This window comes from Vespa mandarinia, chromosome 2, assembly GCF_050613455.1.
Source record: "Vespa mandarinia isolate Hongniang chromosome 2, ASM5061345v1, whole genome shotgun sequence".
NCBI classification, from domain to species: Eukaryota; Metazoa; Arthropoda; class Insecta; order Hymenoptera; family Vespidae; genus Vespa; species Vespa mandarinia.
The window spans coordinates 2,242,501-2,264,623 of record NC_140811.1 but is presented as its reverse complement, the minus strand read 5'-3'; the positions used below and the strand labels follow the sequence as shown (position 1 = coordinate 2,264,623).

Below are 22,123 nucleotides of genomic sequence, written 5' to 3'. Positions count from 1 at the left end.
AACTTTGTTTTGGCCAGTAATATTTGTTGTGCTTGTAATGATAGCTCTACTACTTGAATTTATGCAACATTTATGTAGGATGGCACAAAATTTAATAAAGAGATGTTGCATGTCATTATTACATATATGTTCTATTACATTAATGTATATCATAAATAAACTATTTGAGCTTCATAATGATACAGTCACATATTTATTTCAGAAATAATAACATAATAAGTTTTATATTTTTTTGTTTTTTTGTTTTTTTTTTTTCATTTTTTTTTTTCCATAAAAGAAGTCTGTATGTTATATAGCTTGAATTTATTGATGTAATTTATCAATTATTCAGCCATCAACATGACGTAATAAGCGCCTTTAAAATGCAGTCTCAAAGTATATAACACTTCTGATGAAGCATGGAGTAGACAGCCCCGCATATATCATATTCAAAATTTATATTCATTTAAATCGTCAAATATTTTGCTAATATCATTTCATATTTAACTAAAATCTTTAACATTGCATTGTGTTGTTAATGAAAAATGTTCCATATAATTATTGCTATGTAATATTTGTGTAAGCAGAAAAATGATTTATAGTTATTTTTTGATGGTCTGCATAAACCATATACATAGGTACGAATATGACTCATTTTTTTATAAGAGTTTAGTATTTTAATTATTTCTCTAAATTATTATTATTATTATTATTATTATTAATATTATTATTATTATTTTTGTTTTTTTTTCTCTATGAATAAAATAATATTTTTCTAAATGTATTTTACATCTGCATGACACAATGTCATTATCATTACAGTGCAATTAAAAACTCATTCTTAAAGTTTGTTTTTCTTATTACGATGTTAGCCAAAAATTGTGTTAAATCTGAAAAGAATTCATGATTTGTTCGTCAATATCCTAAAAAAAATATTTTTCATATTAAAAAATTTAATCATTAAAGTTTTATAAAATCTGATTTTTTTTTTCTTTTTTTTTTTTTACTATAAATTTTATATATCCCTTATTAACTTATATTAACATATTTACAATCTTTATATTGAATGAATAATATATGTAAAAAGGTATGATATAAATATGAAAAAATATAATATAAATATGAAAACTAAAAATATTAAAAACTTTAATATTCTATGCGTCATCTTTCTTCTACTTACTATTAATCAAAATGTCCTATATGCTCCTGGATAACGTGCTGGTATGCTTGCAATTATATGATGCGACCAATGATTCCAACCCAAAGTCCTTGTAATTTCTATACACTTTTCATCTATTTCTTTTATTGGTTTTTCTTCATAAAAACGTGTCAATAATTTCAAATATCGTCCATAATGATTATTAATGTGTGCGTGCCACAAAGATAATATAAGCACCTATAAAAAAAAAAAAAAAAAAAAAAAAAGAAAAACAATATATGATGTGTGCTTATGTCATTTTAACAAAACAAAAATGTACCTTATTGTCAGTTGGTTCAGCAAATTTCTGTACTTCTTGCCATATGTTTGTAACACCCTCAAGTAAATGCTCATGAGAACCATTACCATCACCTTTTTTTGTACCATGGACGTATAATCGTGCTAACGCACAACCTTTTTTCACTAACGCTTCTACTAATGTATTCTTTTGTTTATCCATTGTTGCTTTAATTTTGGCAGCATCAGATCGTTGATCAGTCTTTAGGCCATAGTAGGCTAATAGTTTATCCTGATCAATATTTGTAATGACAACATCTGCAACGGCTAATATTTGATTGGCAAGAGCAATAGAATTTTCAGATACATCATCATGAGGTACATGACGACGTGCTTCAGGAGAATCCAATGATGTCAACATGGCAGTATGTACAGGCAAGTGATCTGAGAAGATGTTCTTCAATTCTCCATATAATAAGTTTGCATATTCACCTGGTTCTGTTATAAGAATATTTATATTATATACATGTATACAACACAATTAAACGCATTTAATTTATATTAGATACACAATATATAACATGATGTTTACAAAATTAATGTTTTTTTTTTTTTTTTTTTTTTTTTTTATGAATGTCTACAAAATACCTAAAAATGTTTTTGTAATTTATAAGATCATTGATAATATTTATTGCACGTCAAGGATACGAAAATATTAAAATTCACTTGTAAATTATGGACAAAGTAAAACAAATGTATATTATGGACAAATCAAGAAATGGAAAGAAACATATTAAATATATTTGTAATTTAACATGCAAAAAATGTATATGCAAATGAATTATTGAACTTGTTGACAGAGAAGGAGAAAAAAATCGCCATTTGTATCATACGGCGATAAGAATTGTAAATTAAATTTCAAGAAGAACATATCACAATATATATCGTAATAACTTACGTATAGATGGTGCTATATGAAGAAGCAAAACCGGGAAAAAAATATAGAAATTTATACGTCGATGAATGAAATAAAAAAATAATGTAATATTATGACTATTATGAAAACTAATACATATATATACATATATATATATATATATATATATATATATATATATAAACAGAGATTGTGAAAATAAAATATTGAATTACCAAGTTTTGCAAGCCATGTGCATTTTAAATCTCGTAGCGCTTCATTGTATTCATCCCATTTGGTAGTTTTTTCCTTATCTGATTTAGATGTAGCATTACTTGATTTTTTAGTAGGTTCAGATAATATGTATTTAAACGTATAGTAATCTACTTTCCTATCCAACTCATCTTTACATAATGTAATTGTACCTTGTAGATAACTACCAAGAGTAGCACCTTTGGATATCCTTGAAAGAGATAAAACAAAAATTATTATTATTTTTTTTTTAATACAAATATTTGTACATCTTTTCAATTATTCTTATTATATATGATAGGAAGTAACCAAGCAGAAAACCATTAACAGATATATTTTAAAGGCTTAAGTAAGCACATGTGTAAGAATATAATATGATACAGAAAGCAATATCAATATACATATATATATATATATTGTTATACTATCAAAACATTTGATATTAATATAAGCTTTTCATTTCAATATTTTTGATATATTTTATCATTAAATATACTACACCTCATCAAATTTCTGAGATCAAAATTTATAAAAAAAAAGCTCATTTTTATTAAAAAAAAAAAAAAAAAAAAAAAAAAAAGAAAAAAAAAACAAATTTGTGCTCAATTAATTGGTTATGAAATAGGTAAACAGCTGTTTTCATGTATTTTGAAAAATGTTCGTGCAGCAAAATGATGTATAGTGAGTCAGGGATATACAATAAGCATTATTGCATCAAAAACTGATAGGCATTTGCATTGTTATACATTTTAATAATTAGACGAATAGTTTTTTTTTTGCATATATCCTTAACTCTGTTTAAAGCATGTCAACTTGCAAAGAAGTTAATAAAAATAATATTATGAACTCACTTGTTTTCTGTGCTGCATTGAAAGATGAAAAAGAAGAAAGTTATATCTTAGTAGCTTTTAATAGCGAAATAATATTTGAAATATTTTAAACTCGATTTTTTTTTTTTTAAATAATATTTGAAATATTTTAAACTCGATTTTTTTTATCAAGTATCAAGATCAGCTGTAAATAAAAATTGATAAAAGTAGGGCTATCAAAAAGTGGACGAAAATCCACTTATTTAAGAGAAAATTATTGTAATGCGTGCTTAAAAAAATCAACATATATGTACATATATATATATATATATATATATATACACACATATGTGAAGAAATAAAAGTAAATCCAAGCTATTGTTTGAATAAATATTTGATCTCGGATACTTGATCTTCTTTTTTTTCTTTTTTCTTGTTGTACAATTTTTTTTATGTGTGTGTGTGTGTGTTGTGTGTGCATACATATAAAACATAAGTATCAATCATCTCAATAAAAAACTTTTGCATATAGATAACTAATTCTCTATGGCAAAAGTGAGCAACTGATGGTCAACGGGTTACATATATAGTTAGCGCTTCTATTTACTTACCTTCTTTGGTAATAAAACTCATGAGCTGCACTGTTTTTGTTTCTGTCTATTTATGGATAATCGGCTTAAATAATGATTAGTAAATATATAAGTAATGAATATTATATAAGTAATGAAGAAACGGATTAATTGATGGTGATTGGGATTGTACGGTTCGCACCGGAAGAAAAGTTGCTCACCTTTGCTTTATGATATATTAATAATTTTTTATCATCGTCATTGAATAAGAAACAAAATTGTAATCGCTTTGTACTTAACTATAGATCACATTATGTATAATGAATAGAGTGTAAATACCTACTTGCTTTCATTTAACATAGGTGCAACAAATAAGGGAAGAATATGTCCAGGTGGAACAGATGCAGCAACCATCTTTTTTCCACCAATCATTGCCTGAGATTGACTGGCATAAATATCAAGTATTATTGGATTATTAAGTTTTTGACTCAAAAGCAAAGGCATATCTGTTAATCTGTCTAATAACTCTTTCTTTTCGTGACGTACATGCATCTTCAATGTATAGTCACCCTTTTCCAATTTTTGAATAGTGTACTACGATCATAATATCTTATTATTTTTTCATTTTCTTTCTTCTTTCTTTTTCTAATTTTTTATATTATAACAATTTCTACTTATATTGATATTTATATATACTTACCTTAGATGGATATGCATCACCACAGGCAACAAGTTGTTTGTTGTTATCATATATCATCCACATTTGACTCTCATATTCACTCTCATACAGCAAATTACTAAGTAGTGCAGCATTTGGCGTAACTTCAGTTGCTTTTGCTGAATGGAATGTGTATGTTAATTGTAATTCATAAATTTGTCTGGTTGGTGGAATAATGTCACGATTTCGTAAAGGAATAACTTTTGAATCTGTCGGTCTGAAATTATAAAGATAAATATAATAACGACAATTAACAATTCACAATTATTATAGAACATAATTAATAAAAATAATATGTCACACCATACTTTAAAATTTGTACAGATGATTTAAGAGTAACACACGGTACAACTTCTTCAATTCTCAAAGAACTTCGTATTTCTAAGCGATTTATACCATCGCCCGATTGCATTGTTAAGTTACCATTTATTATACGAATACCATGAAATTCTATTGAGTAATCTATTAACATATCCCCTAAACTTGCCCAATATTTTGCAATAACAACTTCCACAATCAAACCACCCTAGACATAAAATTCACATTGTTAAAATGCATATCAAAAAGCAAATCAACAACTTTTAGAAACATATTAAATTATACAACAAAGAAATAAATAAATATTAACAATACCTCAACAGCAAATGGTTGAACACATTCTGTTTGTGGTGTAACTCCTATCATTTTATTAACTTCAAGTGTTTTACATGCTAATCGTGGTTTCAATTGAATAGTATGAAGTACAAATCTGCTGGTCTTATCCTTTTCTGTACTCCTTAACTTGAGGACTATAATTTAAATTGAGTTATTGCTATTATACATTAACATAAAAAATAATTTTGAATTTATTTTACCTGCCCATGTGGCATCCTCGGGAACGAGAATAAAATGACGCTTGATTGTATTTGGTTTAAATAAAACATTTGTATATATTAGATCAGGGAGAAGAGCTGTTTTTGGCAGTACCATTGGTTGCACTACCGTGATAGGAATTTGGAACACTGGCCCTTTTGCAATATTGGTTACATCATAAGCTCTAACGCTGAAATTTTTATCAAGAAAAAAAAAAAATGATATATAGTATACGTTTCGCTAGATAAATATTCGATGCTACATATATGGCTTTATATATGTACTTAATAAAAAACAAAAATTGTTTACTTTCTCACCTTGTAGCATGAACACCTTCTGGCAAATTAGAACCATCGATACTAATTGAAAAAGCACGGGGCATATGCATTAGGTCAAGATGCGTAGGAAATCGTGCCCACGATGCCTCGCACACCAAAGTCAATTTTAAATTAAAATCAATTTTACGTGATGGATCTGTGATGTTTAACAAATTGTATACTTTTAATTATATATATATATATATATATATATATATATATATATATAAAAAAAAAAAAATAAAAAAAAAGAAAAGAATTTATAATAAAATTATACCGGTGTTTTCACTATCAAGGAATACTGGTTCAACAGTAACTGGATAATCTTTCGGCCGATCAATAACTCCGATTCTCATATGAATTCCTTTCGAATTATGTGCGGTACAACTGATTGAAAATCTGACATCTCTTTCTGGTGCATCGCAATAGGCAACAAGATTATCAAATGCACGTTCAACTTGCAATAAGCCTGAACCTTGTGCAAATGGATCCAAAGTTGATATGTATAAAGCAGTATTTTCAAGAGCTCTTTTGATACTATATGGGGAATATGGACAACCTTTAGCTATAAGTCCAGATATAAGCACCGCTGTAATATGTATAAATATATATATATATATGTATGAACAATTACATATGTATTTAGAAAAAGAAAGGATAATATTTCAAAATATATAATTTCTAAATATAAATAAATTTTATAGAGACATATTAGTCATACATACCAATGGCACCAGTAACATGTGGACTGGCCATGCTTGTACCATTCATAAGTTGACTTTTTCTTAATGTAAAATTAGGAACACTCGTAATAGCTCCACCAGGAGCACATACGGTAACACCAAAACCACCATCTATCATTGGACCACGAGAAGACCATGTGTATGGCATACCAGGCATTTTTTCTCTTAGAGAATATTCAGCCACCATCATATCAGGTGAAACATAAGCACCAACACTAATAATACTGTTTGAATTGATGTCTGGTGGTGTTCCTATAGCACAATTAAAGACAATTAATTTGATATTATATAAATATAACATATATACAAATTCAATGACATTAGTTATTGTTTCCATACCAATAGTACATAACGCTGGTCCAAGATTTCCAGCAGATGCAACCCATGTTATACCATACTTATCAATAACTTCGTTCATTAATTCTCCTATTCGTCCTGCATTAGACCAATGAGCATGTTCACCATAACTCATATTTATAAGATGAATTTTTTCTTTTCTACGCTGCATGATGTTTATCATTGCCCTTACTATTGCTGTTCCTGTTTCCATAGTGCCTATTCGTCCATCTCCTACTGTTAGTGAAATTATTTGAGCACCAGGTGCTACACCATTTAATTCCGGGTTTTCAGGAAAATAAGCTGCTGCTATTGAAGCTACATGCGTTCCATGACTTGCTAAAATATATCAAGTTAAATGAAATTTATATTCGTTGAATGATTACTAATTACTTGAATAAATTAAAGAAATTAATTACTTACAACAAAGACTAACTATTTCAAGTGTATTTCCTTCATCATGAACATTAATGCTAACATTTAACTGATCTTCTTGAGTTAGAGGAGCATATTCTTTCGTCAAAGAATATTCTCCAAGATAAACACCAGATTCTAAATCACCTTGTTCAGAAGTATCAATGCACGCTCTATAATAATAATAAATAAATAAATAAATATATAATATTATTATTTATTTTGAGATATAATTACCTCCACATTTCACCGTCATGAAAAACAACAACATCATACGTAGGTCCAGAATCTGAATATTTTTTTTCTGCATTAATGAGTACTTCTACTCTAGCTTCTAATTCCTCTTTTTGTAATTTTTCTTCTAAGGTGGATAATTGTGGATTCTTGGCCTCAAATTCCTATGTATTCCAAATATTAATTATAAACATAAAATTTTAATTTTGTAGAAACAAAATATAATAAAATTAAAAAAAAAAAAAAAAAGAAAATATATATATAGGGAGAACAATTAAACACACACACACACACACACACACACATGCATAAGAGAAGACAATAGCTATCTATTAGAGTAGTCCAATTTCTCTATCAAACTACATATTATGTAATGTCATCAATAGCTTTACATCACTTCAAACTGCCAAATATAAATAGCATTAGACACCAATCACTGTAGCTTGTTGTGAAACAGCCGTCCTAATTACATGGTTTAACATACAACAACACTATCTTTGGATCACATGGTCTAAAATTCTAATTACAACAGTGGTTCATTAAACGTATACTTATAATAATTCATTCAACAAATTTTCTAATGTTAAAAATTGATTTTAAAATTCTAAAATTCTATATTATCTTCGATTATAAAAAAAAAAAAAAAAAAAAAAAAAAAAAAAAAATATTTAATTAAAACAACCGTTTTGTTGATACTCTCAATGATTCTTATGCAAATCAATTTTTGATTTATATGTGTAATTATTCATAATAAAATAAAAAAAAAAAGAAAGAAATAAAAGGAGAAACAATAAAAAAAAATATTACTTGTAACGCTCTACTAGCTTCTGCAAGTGCAGCTTTTTGTCCATCGTCCCAAAATTTTTTTTTTCTTTCCGCTGTAATTCTGTCTTTTAATTTGCCAGGATATAATGTAAATACATTTTTTATCCCAATATGATATTCACCACTTGGATTATTCCAATTTGTAGGGACCTAAATAAAAACTTGAAATGTAAGTTTCACATTTCATTTCAATTTCTTAAACAAAAATCAAATTAAATACCTTTAATTTACGACCAGTAATACCATTTATATATCCATCCGGAGCCTGTACAATTTTGCTTGTGTCAACGTCGCCGGCACCGCTGCAGTCAAATCTTTCAATTATTTTTGTTTTTCCATCCGAGGTCACCTGAAATTAATGATTACACTTGTACATCGTCATTATTTTCTATCACACGGCAAATAATTATCCAACTTTCAAGAATCAAGAATAGAACAAAAAAAAAAGAGAAAAAAGATAAAAGAAAGAAAATTTTTAACAAAATATTTTACAACTTTGCGATGAATCAACAATATTAACAGACAAGTGATATATATACACACATATATATATATATGTGTGTAATCAAAATTAAGCCTAAAATAAGAAAAACAAACAATGACTTTGCATGATAAAGTTCAATGACAATGACCATCCCGACTAATGTTTGTATAAGTTGTACATTTCAAAAACAAGATTCTTGTAATTTGAATAATTAAACAAAATGTTCAGTATTAAGGATAGGTTGAATATGTGCCAAAATGAAGGAGAAAAAAAAGAAAAAAGAAAAAAAAAGAAAAGAAAAAGCAAAAACAAAATAGAAAGAGATTCATCAATAGCAATAAAGTTATACAAAGAAGACAATGGAAGCGCGAATGGAACGTAATCAGGAGTGGGAAAACTAAATATATGGGTTTGGCGGTATTATTTCGAAAATAAAATAAAATGGTGTAAGAGCGTCTAACCGAGGCGTGTCTTTGTGTGTTGACTGTTCTCACCTGCATACCCGGTGCTCCAGGATCGACACCGGAATCGAGAATAGCAATAATGACGCCTCGTCCATCGTATTCGGGATATTTCGTGAGAAATTGAGTGACACCTGTTTCTTTTTTAGGCAGTAGGCCCCACACAGGAAAATTACAGTCAATGATGTCTGCCATGTTTCAAATGCCACTGCCACCGTTACTGCAGAAAAACCACTTGAGATGTTTCCTTTGTACTGCCACTGCCTTTATATATCAATCAAAAAATAGGTTCTGCGCCTGCGTGTGCAGATACGAACAAACGGACGAGAAGACAAACCGAAGAGAAATTTGAACATTTTTTGGAGGTTAACTTATCGACTGTAGGTATAACGATGTGATCTTATAATTTTTTTTTTTTCCCCTTTAACAAACGACAAATCATAATTAAAATGATCATTAACATTTGATATATCCATCGTTATGTTTCATTTTAACAGTATGAATTTTACATTTATTCGCCGTTTAATTCATACAGATAAATCTAAATTACGAGCCAGATCGTATATGTATTTACATATAACTGCATATAGATGGCAACATCTATACTACGTCAATAATCATTTAGTGGTGGTAATCATACGCGATATCGTGATCACTTAGGAAGGCTACCGTTTATATTTGCGTTACGCGTCGGGAGCCAACTATTTCCGAGGTTATGTTCGTTTGAGTTGTGTTTTGAAAAATGCACGATCCACCTACGGTTTCTCTGTTCCGCATAGGAAACCATATCGATGTGTTGGCACTCTAATGAGAACAGTGATCAAAATATATTAAAGTGCGACATGTGCAATACAAAAGCATGGTCATCACCCAGAGAAAGATGAAACAGCTTGCCCTATCCATCGTTTGTATTATTCTAGGTATGTTGTTTCTTTTAATTTTATTTTTTTTTCCTTTTCTCTGAGGAAATATATAAAAATTTATCATTGAATAATAATCGATGCCATTTCAATCGTTCGAACTTTTCGATGGTAGATGTTATCGCTTATATGTATCTTCATTCGCAAGAATTAAATTCATTTCGATATTGTTATGAGATGTTCGTTTGCATAATCGTATAATTGTTTTCGCGATCGTACGATTACGAACGAAGACAAAGAGCATGAGAAGCTAACGAAATAACAATGAAGCAAGCCAACAAATCTTTAATGTCAATGACAAAATAACAATGAATTGTACTCTTTTCGTACGACTATATTATTTATTTCTAAGGGCAAAGTAATACTGAGGAAAAAAATAAAAAAAAAAATAAAATAAAATAAAAAAAAAAAAAAAAATAAAAAAAAAAAAAAATAAAATAAAAAAAAAAAAAAATAAAAAAAAAAAATAAAATAAAAAAAAAAATAAAAAAAAAAAAAAAAGAAATACGATAAATAAGAACGATAGTTGAACAGCATAATGGTAGAAAGCCAATTGAAATTTTCTTATAATTTTCGTATTTTTTTCGATTGATTTTTTTTCTTTTTTTTGTTTTGTTTTTTCTCTTTTTTTCCCCAAGTAATCGTAATAACATATCGATAATCAAAATTAGATACCAATTTGTAACATGTTGAAACGTTTTAAGTATTAGATACTTAAAATGTATCTACATATTTATAGATAACAACTTATATTTTGTAATACGCGAGCAATACGAATTCTCTTATATCCTACGTCGCATAAAGAATTTATATATTGGCAAATTTCGCGCCAAATTTTGTTTTCGCATTAATCGAGAAAAAAAAAAAATAAAACAAGAAAAAGATTCGTAAATATTCTAAAAATAAATCCGATAACGTCAATTAAATTCATTTTATAATTCTAACAATCAAATTTTGACAAATTAGTTTCCATATAAATGCGAACTGATTTTTAGACTATCAAAGACTTTTTCGCGCGGAAATACAAAATCACATATTTCGACGAACTTTTTTTCACGATACACCTAGCGCACTTCTCCAGCTTCGTTTATTAAACTTTTGACATTGTTTCTAACGCAAATGAAAATTGTGTACGAGTACGAAAAAAAAAAACGAAGTTTACAAAGTAATAATAATTGAAAAAAAGAAAAAAAAAATTCTTACAGTTCTAGGATTCTACAAAGGTTTGGTAAGTACAGAAGTCGAAGAAGATTATTCTCCGTCTCGGCAAAACATAAACAAGGTGGAACGTATCAGGAAGTTTCAAAAAAAAAATGAAAACGAATTGCTACTAGAGAAGATCGAAGGTAGAGATGAATATGGTGGTAGACTTATTGGCAATAACGATATCAAGGATATCGAGGAGGCTAAAATTCGTATACGGGAGCTCGAAGGTAAATTACGTCATCTCGAAGCGAAGATCGAGAATCGGGTGCCGAAGGATTTTCCTACGGTGAAGTTCCTCAATTATAAAAATCGTAAAAGGATATTGGTTACCGGTGGAGCTGGTTTCGTTGGTTCACATTTGGTCGATCGATTGATGTTGGCCGGTCACGAAGTTATAGTTGTGGATAATTTTTTTACCGGACGAAAGAGAAATGTCGAACACTGGGTCGGCCATGAGAATTTCGAATTGGTACATCACGACATCGTAAGGCCATTATATTTGGAAGTTGATGAGATCTATCATTTGGCCAGTCCAGCCAGTCCACCCCATTACATGTTGAATCCTGTTAAAACAATTAAAACTAATACACTTGGTACTATAAATATGTTAGGTATGTATGTATGCATCGTGTGTTTTTTTTTAACGTGTCTTATTACGAGTAGAGATTATCGACGATAGAATATACAATATAATGTAATCTTTGAAAAAAAAATTTATAGGACTCGCCAAGCGAGTTGGAGCACGTGTATTAATTGCCAGTACGTCCGAAGTTTATGGGGATCCTAACGAGCATCCCCAGATGGAGACTTACTGGGGTCATGTTAATCCTATCGGTAGGTTTCTCTTTATTATTATTATTATTATTATTATTATTATTATTATTATTATTATTATTATTATTATTATTATTATTATTAGTATTAGTATTTTGTAATTAATTTAATGAGGGAAGTGAATGTTCAACGTCACGTAAAAAAAATGTTTGGCACGCTTTCATTTCGGTTATTTTTTCTTTCTTTCTTTCTTTTTCTTTTTCTTTTTTTTTTTGTTTTTCTTTTTTTCTTTTATGTAATATATCCATTCAGGTCCAAGAGCGTGCTATGACGAAGGGAAAAGAGTCGCCGAAACTTTAAGTTACGCCTACATGAGACAAGAAGGTGTGTCGGTACGAGTAGCACGAATTTTTAATACTTTTGGACCAAGAATGCACATGAACGATGGACGGGTCGTATCAAATTTTATTCTTCAGGCTTTGCAAAACGACTCGATCACCATTTATGGTAATGGAAAGCAAACAAGATCTTTTCAGTATGTCACAGATTTGGTAGATGGATTGGTTGCCTTAATGGCTTCTAATTACACGTTGCCCGTAAATATCGGCAATCCGGTTGAACACACCATCGAAGGTAAAGGAAAAACTTTGTAAATTATTTAAAAAAAAAAAAAAAAAAAAAAAAAAAAAAAAAAAAAAAAAAAAAAAAATTAACATTAACGTGCTTTTTTTTCTTTTTTCTTCTTTCTGGTGCTTACAGAATTCGCCTTTATTATAAAGGATTTAGTTGGTGGTACTAGTAAAATAGTTGAACTTGCCGCGGTAGAAGACGATCCACAAAGAAGAAGGCCAGATATTAGCAGAGCAAAAAAATATTTAAATTGGCAACCGAAAGTTCCTTTAGCTGAAGGTTTGAAAAAAACTATCATGTATTTTGCGAAAGAATTGCAAAGAACGATGCACTCGCAAAAGGATAGTATTAAACATTCATCTTATAAAAATGATCATGATATAATAGATCATCTCTAAGAGTATGATTCGTTGTTACATTCGTAAAAACCCTATCTTAATAAGTGACAGAAACTATCGTCACTGAGTCATGGACCACTATGTGCCAAAAGATTCCCCGTCCAATTCTGGATTCTACGAAAACTTAGAAATTAATTGACACAGAATTATGACTAATTACAGATGAGAAATCTTATCAATATGGAATTGCAGCTTTTAATGCGACTAACATAAAAATCGATTAAGATTTAATTAATATTATTTTGTAACTCCAACGAAATATTGTATTTCCATTTATTCTTTTTGTTTTGTTTTGTTATTTATTATTGCAAATAATATATATATATATATATATATATATATATATATATATATATATATATATAAAAGCCTACTTTTGGATTAGCTAAGACGATCAAATTTTCTCTCTATATCTTTTTACTCTGTGTCATTTTGTTTCTTCTATGATTAATTAATTCAAATACATATTTACATTTCACACGTGTTTATTGTGTTCTTCGACGTCAATAATACACAACAACGCTTAAAGTTAAATGTTACACAATACTAGTCCCATCGATTTTCTTGGGATACATACATATACATGTATATATAGTATATATAATTTTAACGATATAACAATCGTAATGAATTATCATGTGATAAATAATACACGAACTGCTTATTTTACTTATCTATTGATTAAATAGATAAGTATAATATATATATATATATATATATATATATATATATATATATATATATATATATATAGATTGATTTTATTTTAATTATTTTCCTCCATTATTCTAATAATAAGATCGCGCGAAAGTAATTTTTGTATTATCGTTATAATCCTTCTATCGTGTGATATATACGATATTATATATATATATATACGTGCAGACATATATGTATATACGTAAATGTATAGCATAAATCAAAATTTGAAGTACCTTTCGAGAGATACTATCTCGTTGAAAAATTAGATAAGTAATATTTACTTTCACTCGACATTAATGTCTTCAACGATGTTACTCCGGATATTGATTTTTTAGGATTATAAACGACGAAACTGTAATGGACAGTAAAGGAAATTGGGAAAGTAATTTTATACGTTAAGTGTAATTGTACACTAAAAACAACAACAAGTATGTGTGATCATAGTAATCTGTAAAAAAAAGAAAAAAGAAAAAAACATTTCCTCGTTTGCCATCACCGATATATATTACGAAATAATTTATTATTATAATATTAACATCGTATGAAAAAAAGAATAAATAGATAAAAGAAAAAAAAAAAAAAGAAAAAAAAAAGAAAAGAAAAAAGAAATGAAAAAGAGAGAAAAAAGTGTGTAAAGTAGTTAAAATCAAATTAATTTATTGTTTTTATATATTATATCGTCAAATTTGTAGGAATATCAAATTATCGTAAACTTGGATATTTCTACTAATGCTAACTTACATTTAAATATTACCGATTAACTAGATTAATAACAATAATTTGTATGTACATTTATTCAAAATATATATATATAATATATATATATATATATATTTCATTTTTTTTTTGCGTTACTGTGTCAATTTTACGCGCTTAATGATTGTTCCATTGTTTTTTTTCCATATATACACGTTTATAAATTATACGAGTATATTCTAATGGGGGGGGGGGGGGGGGAGAAAGAAAAAAAAATTATATATAATATATCCAAGGTGTGACTAGTCTTCGTAAAAATAAATAAAATATTTCAAAGATCTTTATAAATCGTTGTAAATACTGTTTCTATTTTTTTTTTCTTTTTTTTTTTTTTTTTTTAAGCCGATTCTTTTTAATACCAATTAGTCCTTCTTTATTAGATAATAAAAAATATTATGGACTTGTAGTTTTACAATTTCCAAAAGGAAAGAATAAATATATTAGTTCGAATAGTGTCTCGAAAAAAAAAAAAAAAGAAAAAAAAGAGTAATCGATTTTTACAAATCATCTTTGAAGAAATTATCTTTGATCCACCTAGAAAGTTTTGGCCCACCCTATTATATCATTTGATCGAACGATATCGTGATAATGATTGTTTTACATTACGTTATCTTGTATATCAAAGAGATAGACAGAGAGAGATATAGATGGACAGGATAGATAGATGGATAGATAGAGAGAGAGAAATCTTTTACATTTCATAGACATAGAGTATATGTATACGTATATGTATACACATACATACACATACACAGACATCATGCTATAAGAAATAACCGGAGACTTCCCTTACGCAATATATCTCAGATTATTTTTGTTCTCTATCTCTGTCTGTGCCTATCTCTCTCTCTCTCTCTCTCTCTCTCTCTCTCTCTCTCTCTCTCTCTCTCTCTCTCTCTCTCTCTCTCTCTTTCTCTTCCTCTCTCTCTCTCTCTCTCTCGGTTGAAGCTGATCAGACTAGATAATATTATAATTCCGTCGTGGACGATGAGCACGTAGATATCTCATGATACGGATTTCAGGACGAGCTTGTGAAGAATCGTTCGTGCCCGTTTAGATCGCATTTGAAGGGCCGATTGAACGTAATGGGTGACGCGTGGGCTCTCTGACAGGGCGCGCGTGGTCGTCCTGTCTCTTAAGAAAGAGAAGACTATATGCAGAAGATAACTTGTACGACAAGGAGAATGATAGAGAAAAGAGAGAGAGAGAGAGAGAGAAAGAGAGAGATGGAAGAACGAGACGATGCGATTCTTAACGATAATCATCGCATCCGGGATATGTATCACAACTACACTCGACGAACGAATACCAAAATGTCCGAAAGGTGAAGACTATGAAATATTTCAAGTCGACATAATTGACTACAAGATAAGAGAACCGTCTTCTTTTTCTTTTTTTTTTTTCTTTTTTTTTATATTTATTTATTTTTTTTTTTTTTTTTTTTTTTTTTTGTTTACTTTGATCAATCTTAAAACCACGCCGGAGTTTTAATTCTCTATATAACGTCACGTTATAGTATATTTAAAAGTTACACAATCATATATATATATATATATATATATATATATATATATATATTCGTATTCTACAAATTTTATTTCGTCATTTTTCCGATCGATTATATTACAAACGTTAATCGCATCATTTTCCAAGAATAATTATAAGTTATATTGCAAATTATTTAAATGTTCGTTTGTTTAATTTTTTTTTTTTTTTTTTTTTTTTTTTTTTTTTTTTTTTTTTTTTATTACTCAAACATTATACAAAATTCGATTATGAGACGATTAATGAGATTCATTATAGGAAGTAATATTGTTTCCCGAACGAATTTTCTGATTCGAGATCGATAAAACTATACTCGGATAATTACCTCATATCATAGTAATTATCGATTCAATGTATGTATTTAAATATTATCGAAGGAACTTCCTGTTTGTTAATGGGAGAAACGGTCGATCGACGTCATCGAAGTAATAACACTTACTATTTATTTGCCGGTGGTCCAACGGCATGTGATTCGATCTCCCTTACCTCCAACTGAGACATCGGATATTCAGGTAACGTAAGTTTAGTTAGAATAAAAAAGAAAAAAAAAAGAAGAAAAGAAAAAAGTAAAAAAGAAAAGAAAAAATAAACGCAAAATTTATCGTCGTCATTAATATATTACGTAAGTAGAGTTACATTTTTTAAGACTGAAATTTTCTACGTTCTCAATATTCTAACATTCGAAGAAAACGATTAGAATCTGCGCGTTGTTTTGCAATAAAGAAAAGAACGTACCTCATAACAGATAGATTATGTATTTTCTTCGTAAATTCATTTCTTAGAGAAATATAGGTGGATTACCTAGACCCGCATTGGAAAAGTTCTCTCTCAGTAAATCGGCTAAGAGATCGGCACTGCGGTATTTCTTTTCAGTAGAAATTTACATTATAGATTCAACATGTCCGTTACGTGCAGGTGTCCATCTCCGCTTTTGTGCTTCCATTATGCATAATGCAGCGAAGCTTCTCTTGTTGGCTGCACCGTCGTGTCACGGATTCGAAGAGGGTCGGACTACTCGACATACATTCCCATACATGACGTTTTATACCTATATCTTTTTGTATTTTATATGTCTACCGTGTTGATCCGTTAGAAAGATGAAAGCAAATAAAAAAGGACGAAATTCTTGACGAATTAAAATCGATCTTCTTTTCTTTTTTTCCTCCTTCTTCTTCTTCTTCTTCTTCTTTTACTCCTCTTTTTCTTTTTTGCATGTCATTTGCATTAAAAAAGCGTGACGACGTTTAAAATTATTCCACAATGCATCACGTAGTACTATTGTAATTTAAATCCAATGATAATATTTGACGAACGTTTATAATAATTATTAACAAAATAATAAATGTGGTACGATGTTCGAGAGATCGTCGGACTTTTAAATTCTCTTTCACCACTTTGACGGCTTGCAATGGCGCTATGATAATTAAAGTCTCCTTGATCACGCATAAGTCCTCCTCAATCGTTGCATTCTATGTAATAACGATGCTCAGATACATTTGTCAGGAGATAATTATACATGGCAAATGATCGTTTCAAGCTACGCGGTAACGTTTAATTCGTGTTCAGGGTATTTACCTGTTTTTATCATTCTAAATGATCATAACCATATCTAATGGAGAAGAAAAAAAAAGAAAGAAAAAGAAGAAAAAAAGAGCACGAACGTATGAATCTATAAAAAGATTTACCTTTTTTTCCCTATGAAAATAATCTTGTCGATTGTCGAAAGAGATTATTAAACTGCAAGAAATAAAAATTGATGAAAGAGAAGTTGATTCCGGAATATATTCGTTCAAATCACCTTCTTCACAAGTTAAATATAAACGATTAAAAATAGCCAATCAAGGAGAGATACTAAAGGAAAATAGTAGGGAAGCTACGTGATCACACTCTGATGAGACACTTCAACGTTGTGTTGTAGTCGACGTTCTTGTACTGGGACGAGCGTGCCAGTATGAGAGAAAAAACAATGAAGTGGCGTCGCGACGCCATGAAACGTTCCACTCAAATTGTCGTGCTCCATCTCGTCCTTCCCCTCCTACCCCACACTCTAATTGGCTATTTTCAACGATTTACACCGCGAATAAATTAGCCACATTCGTACTTAACAGTCTATCATCATTCGAGTTATCCACAGAGTTCTAATGATCTCACCTAACGGGAATGACTACCTTGCCTATTGATAATAAAAACGACAAATGTATGGGGCTTTAAATATACTAAAAGTACGTTATAGAAAGTACTTACTCAATATTATACTTTACGAGAGAAGAATATGTAAGAGATATATAATCTTTAAGATGCTCGTTCTTGTAACTTTTACGATACTTTGATATAATATACGAGCTAAAGAGATATAAAATAGATTTAATACTCCGTTCTATAATAAAATTAATAATTAATAATATAATAATAAATAATAAATTTGTTTTTTTGATAATAAAAAAGTTAACTGATTTGTTATTTGATATATATATATATATATATAGACATATATGAATTTGATCGAAGGATCAACAAAGAGGATACCAAAGTTTATGATTATTCTTGACCAAGTCAACTTCCTTCCAGATAGAGTTTGCAAAAGGTTGTTAACTTATCATCTGGTCAAGGAACGCCACGACCACCCGAGCTAATCTCAGCAATATCGCAAATATCGAAATGTTATCGGTCGATGTCCATTGCTACTAAGCTAAGTTCTTAATAAAGCCAACAAATGTTTTATGTATCTACTATACAACATTCATATAGTAAGCTTTGAACGGGGATTAGTTATGCATGCGGGTTGAGTAAGACAGCTAAGATGACGCTGGAAAGTGCTCGAGAGTGCGAATGCACTTAAAAAACGGTCTTCGGTCTTCGGTCTTCCACGTTCGAACAAGTGCCAAGAGAAAGACGAAGAAGACGAAGAAGACGAAGAAGACGAAGAAGAAGAAGAAGAAGAGGGCTCCCAAGGTTTCCTTCTCACGAGAGAAGAAGAGTGAACACGCGAAGAAGACCTGCAGAAAAGGGAGATCGAGTCTACGAGTAAAAAGGTGTAACTTCCTCGATGGTGTCCACTCGATCGCTTTACCAGCTCTTTTCCATTCAAAAGAGAAGACGATCCACAAACATATCTCGTCCTTTGTGATCCACAATGAAGATCCTTCTCATAATTTCTATCGCACGTTTGCGAGAGAATAATGGAAACTTTCTTACCTTGGTTGTTGACTCATCATGTTTCATCTTAAATAAAATTACTATAAACTTTTATGTTTATCTGAAATATACAAACTTACAGATATTGTATATGCATGTTATGAATAGATAATACTTTTATATGTCCTCGTAATAATTCGATCGAATTTTTTTTCAAGCTCATAATTTTGATGACATTGAAAATTATTTGTTTTGTGTATGTGTGTGGATAATAAAGTAATCAAAAAAAAAAAAAAGAAAAAAAAAAAAAAAAAAAAAGAAATAGATAAAAAAAATAAAAGAAAAAGGTAAAATGAAAATAAATCTTTACTCATGCATTATCGTATACTATTCAAGTATCGTTCGGATTAATACGATACTTTCAAGATATTATCATTTGTTGTTTATTTGTTTGATAAAATAATCTAATAAAAAGTAGCATGCACACACACACACACACACACATATATATATATATATATATATATATGTTTGCTATCGTTTCGTGTGTTCAGTCCTTAACGTTTTATTGATAAGACTATTAAATTCTTATTACCACACACGTTTACTTTCAACGATCGTTTAAGAAACGACAAAAGCTCTCGTAAAGATCTAAGTTTCGCTTACGGTGAACACATGAACGATAATACCAGTAATATTTGAGAAGTATAGTACAGGTGTGGTAATTCGTTCGACCAGGTGAGAGTGTAACGATAGGATAAACATGTATGTAGCGTCAACTTAATATTTTGCTAATAAAATATCCTTTATATATATATATATATAAGAACATGTACACGTATATGTACGTATGTATATACTATTGAAACACCCGGTGTAGGATATGTAGGAACGTTTTATAGGCAACGCGAACATTACGATCCCGACCAATACTAATTTTCGTAAAAGCTTTACGTTCACATATTCGAGCTCGATGTACCCGATATTATTATCGTGCAATGACCTGCCTACCGTACGAACCGACGGACGAACCATCAACTTGCGATTTTATAACAACGATCACGAATACTTTTTCTCTTTGTTTTTATCGTATATATATATATCGTATATATATATATATATATATATATATAGATGTATGTAGTGTACACATATCTATACAGACGTATGTATTGTACTCATATCTATATAGACGTATGTAGTGTATACATATCTATATAAACGATACTTTCTATCAAAATATTAAATTCATATTGATCGCCTCAATTTCTGTTACGATTTGAATTTGTTGGACGATATATGACTTGTTAATAATCTAACTTTGACAGTGTATACTAATGAGTATAATAAAACAAACGTTTGAACGATTATAATAATTGATTATATTTTTGTTTTGTGAAAAAGAAAAATGAAAAGAAAAAAAGAAAAAAAGAAAAAAAGAAAAAAAGAAAAAAAAAAAGATTGATTAAGCATAAATTTATATTACGTTTTGAATTTTTTTTTCTTACGCGATTTATTAACTTAACCTTCAATCCATATACTAATAAGTCTATCATAAAAGCAAATATATAACACGTATTGATTCATTACGTTTATGTTTTTGAAAAAAAAAAAGAAAAAGAAAAAAAAAAGAAAAAAAAGAAAAGAAAAATATTTACAATCACATGAAATTTCTATTGCGATTTGAATTTCGCGCAATTATTCTAGCCTAACCTTCAATCGATATATTTTAATAATAAGTCCGATAAATTAAATACATAGCTACACTATCTCGTTTTTTCGAATTAATTATTAATGATACTCATTTTTTTTTTTTTTTTTTTAAGAAAATGAAAAAAGAAGAGAAAAAAGGAAAATGCAGATGATAAAACTCGATCTATCGATTTGCGTCGATAATTAATTCGACAGTTAACACGTCGATCTCCCCCCCTTCTGTAGTATCGTATACATTTCCTAAAGACGTCATCGTTATCATAATCCGAAGAGAAAACAAACGACGACGAGTTTATTGGGATTTATTTCCAGTGAAACGATTCCGTCACGAGATAAGATTTTATTAAGATCTAAAATTGTTCTCACGTAGGGAGATCTTATTTTCTTTTTTTTTCTCTTTATGTATATATACATATATATATATGTGTGTGAAAAAAAAACACTGTAAGAATTATTATCTGCATAGAGACATGCTGATGTTGCAGTGTTTGAGAATAATAAGAAGAAAGAAAGAAAGAAAGAAAAAAAACAAAAATAATAATAACAAGAAGAAAAAGAAGAAGAAGAAGCAGAATCAAACGATAAACGCTTATCATGGTAAGATCAATCGATTGTTATCATTTACCTTATTCATTCCGCCTTTTTCAATAGAAACGAGGAAAAAGAAAAAAAAAGAAAAATAAAGAAGAATAAATATCATTAGCGAAAAATACATCTTGTCAATGGTGAACGCCATTTTGAAATCTTTTTTACGTACGTTAATACATACATCAGAGACATACATACATACTCGTATGTATATGCGTGACCGTGAAGCTATTACTTAATGCTCGGGACAATTAACCTCACTTCTTATACATAATATATGTAGTATGTATATAAAAAACCGATGATTTATCGAGACACGCGGAAACTTATTGAACCTTACGCGTTCCGAGAGAAAGAAAGAGAGAAAGAGATATGGTATATACATAATATACGCACGCATACACACGCATGT

At 29.3% G+C, this 22,123-nt stretch overlaps 2 protein-coding genes across 3 annotated transcripts; one reads left to right on the top strand and one right to left on the bottom strand.

Annotated features, from left to right (window-relative positions):
• Window positions 1–220: 220 nt before the first annotated feature.
• On the bottom strand, window positions 221–11,941 carry LOC118439691 (tripeptidyl-peptidase 2-like). Of its 2 annotated transcripts, none has more exons than XM_085655299.1 (19): window positions 11,801–11,941; window positions 9,378–9,564; window positions 8,620–8,748; window positions 8,382–8,549; window positions 7,578–7,738; window positions 7,350–7,513; window positions 6,930–7,265; window positions 6,573–6,842; window positions 6,125–6,436; window positions 5,848–6,004; window positions 5,533–5,720; window positions 5,312–5,466; window positions 4,987–5,204; window positions 4,661–4,895; window positions 4,304–4,554; window positions 2,567–2,793; window positions 1,458–1,912; window positions 1,160–1,375; window positions 221–902 (listed from the first exon to the last, which is right to left on the bottom strand). In XM_085655299.1, the coding sequence occupies exons 2-18, from the start codon at window positions 9,537–9,539 to the stop codon at window positions 1,166–1,168; spliced, it is 3,798 nt and encodes a 1,265-aa protein (XP_085511425.1). In that variant the 5' UTR covers window positions 9,540–9,564; window positions 11,801–11,941; the 3' UTR covers window positions 221–902; window positions 1,160–1,165. The 2 variants fall into 2 exon arrangements, with proteins under 2 accessions (XP_085511425.1, XP_085511424.1); XM_085655298.1 differs by having other exon boundaries at window positions 221–869.
• Uxs (UDP-xylose synthase) lies at window positions 9,979–13,573 on the top strand. The gene is made up of 5 exons (XM_035861646.2): window positions 9,979–10,264; window positions 11,470–12,081; window positions 12,191–12,304; window positions 12,557–12,877; window positions 13,004–13,573. Exons 1-5 carry the CDS (start codon window positions 10,204–10,206, stop codon window positions 13,270–13,272), a joined length of 1,377 nt encoding a protein of 458 aa, XP_035717539.1. The 5' UTR covers window positions 9,979–10,203; the 3' UTR covers window positions 13,273–13,573.
• The last annotated feature ends 8,550 nt before the right edge of the window (window positions 13,574–22,123 follow it).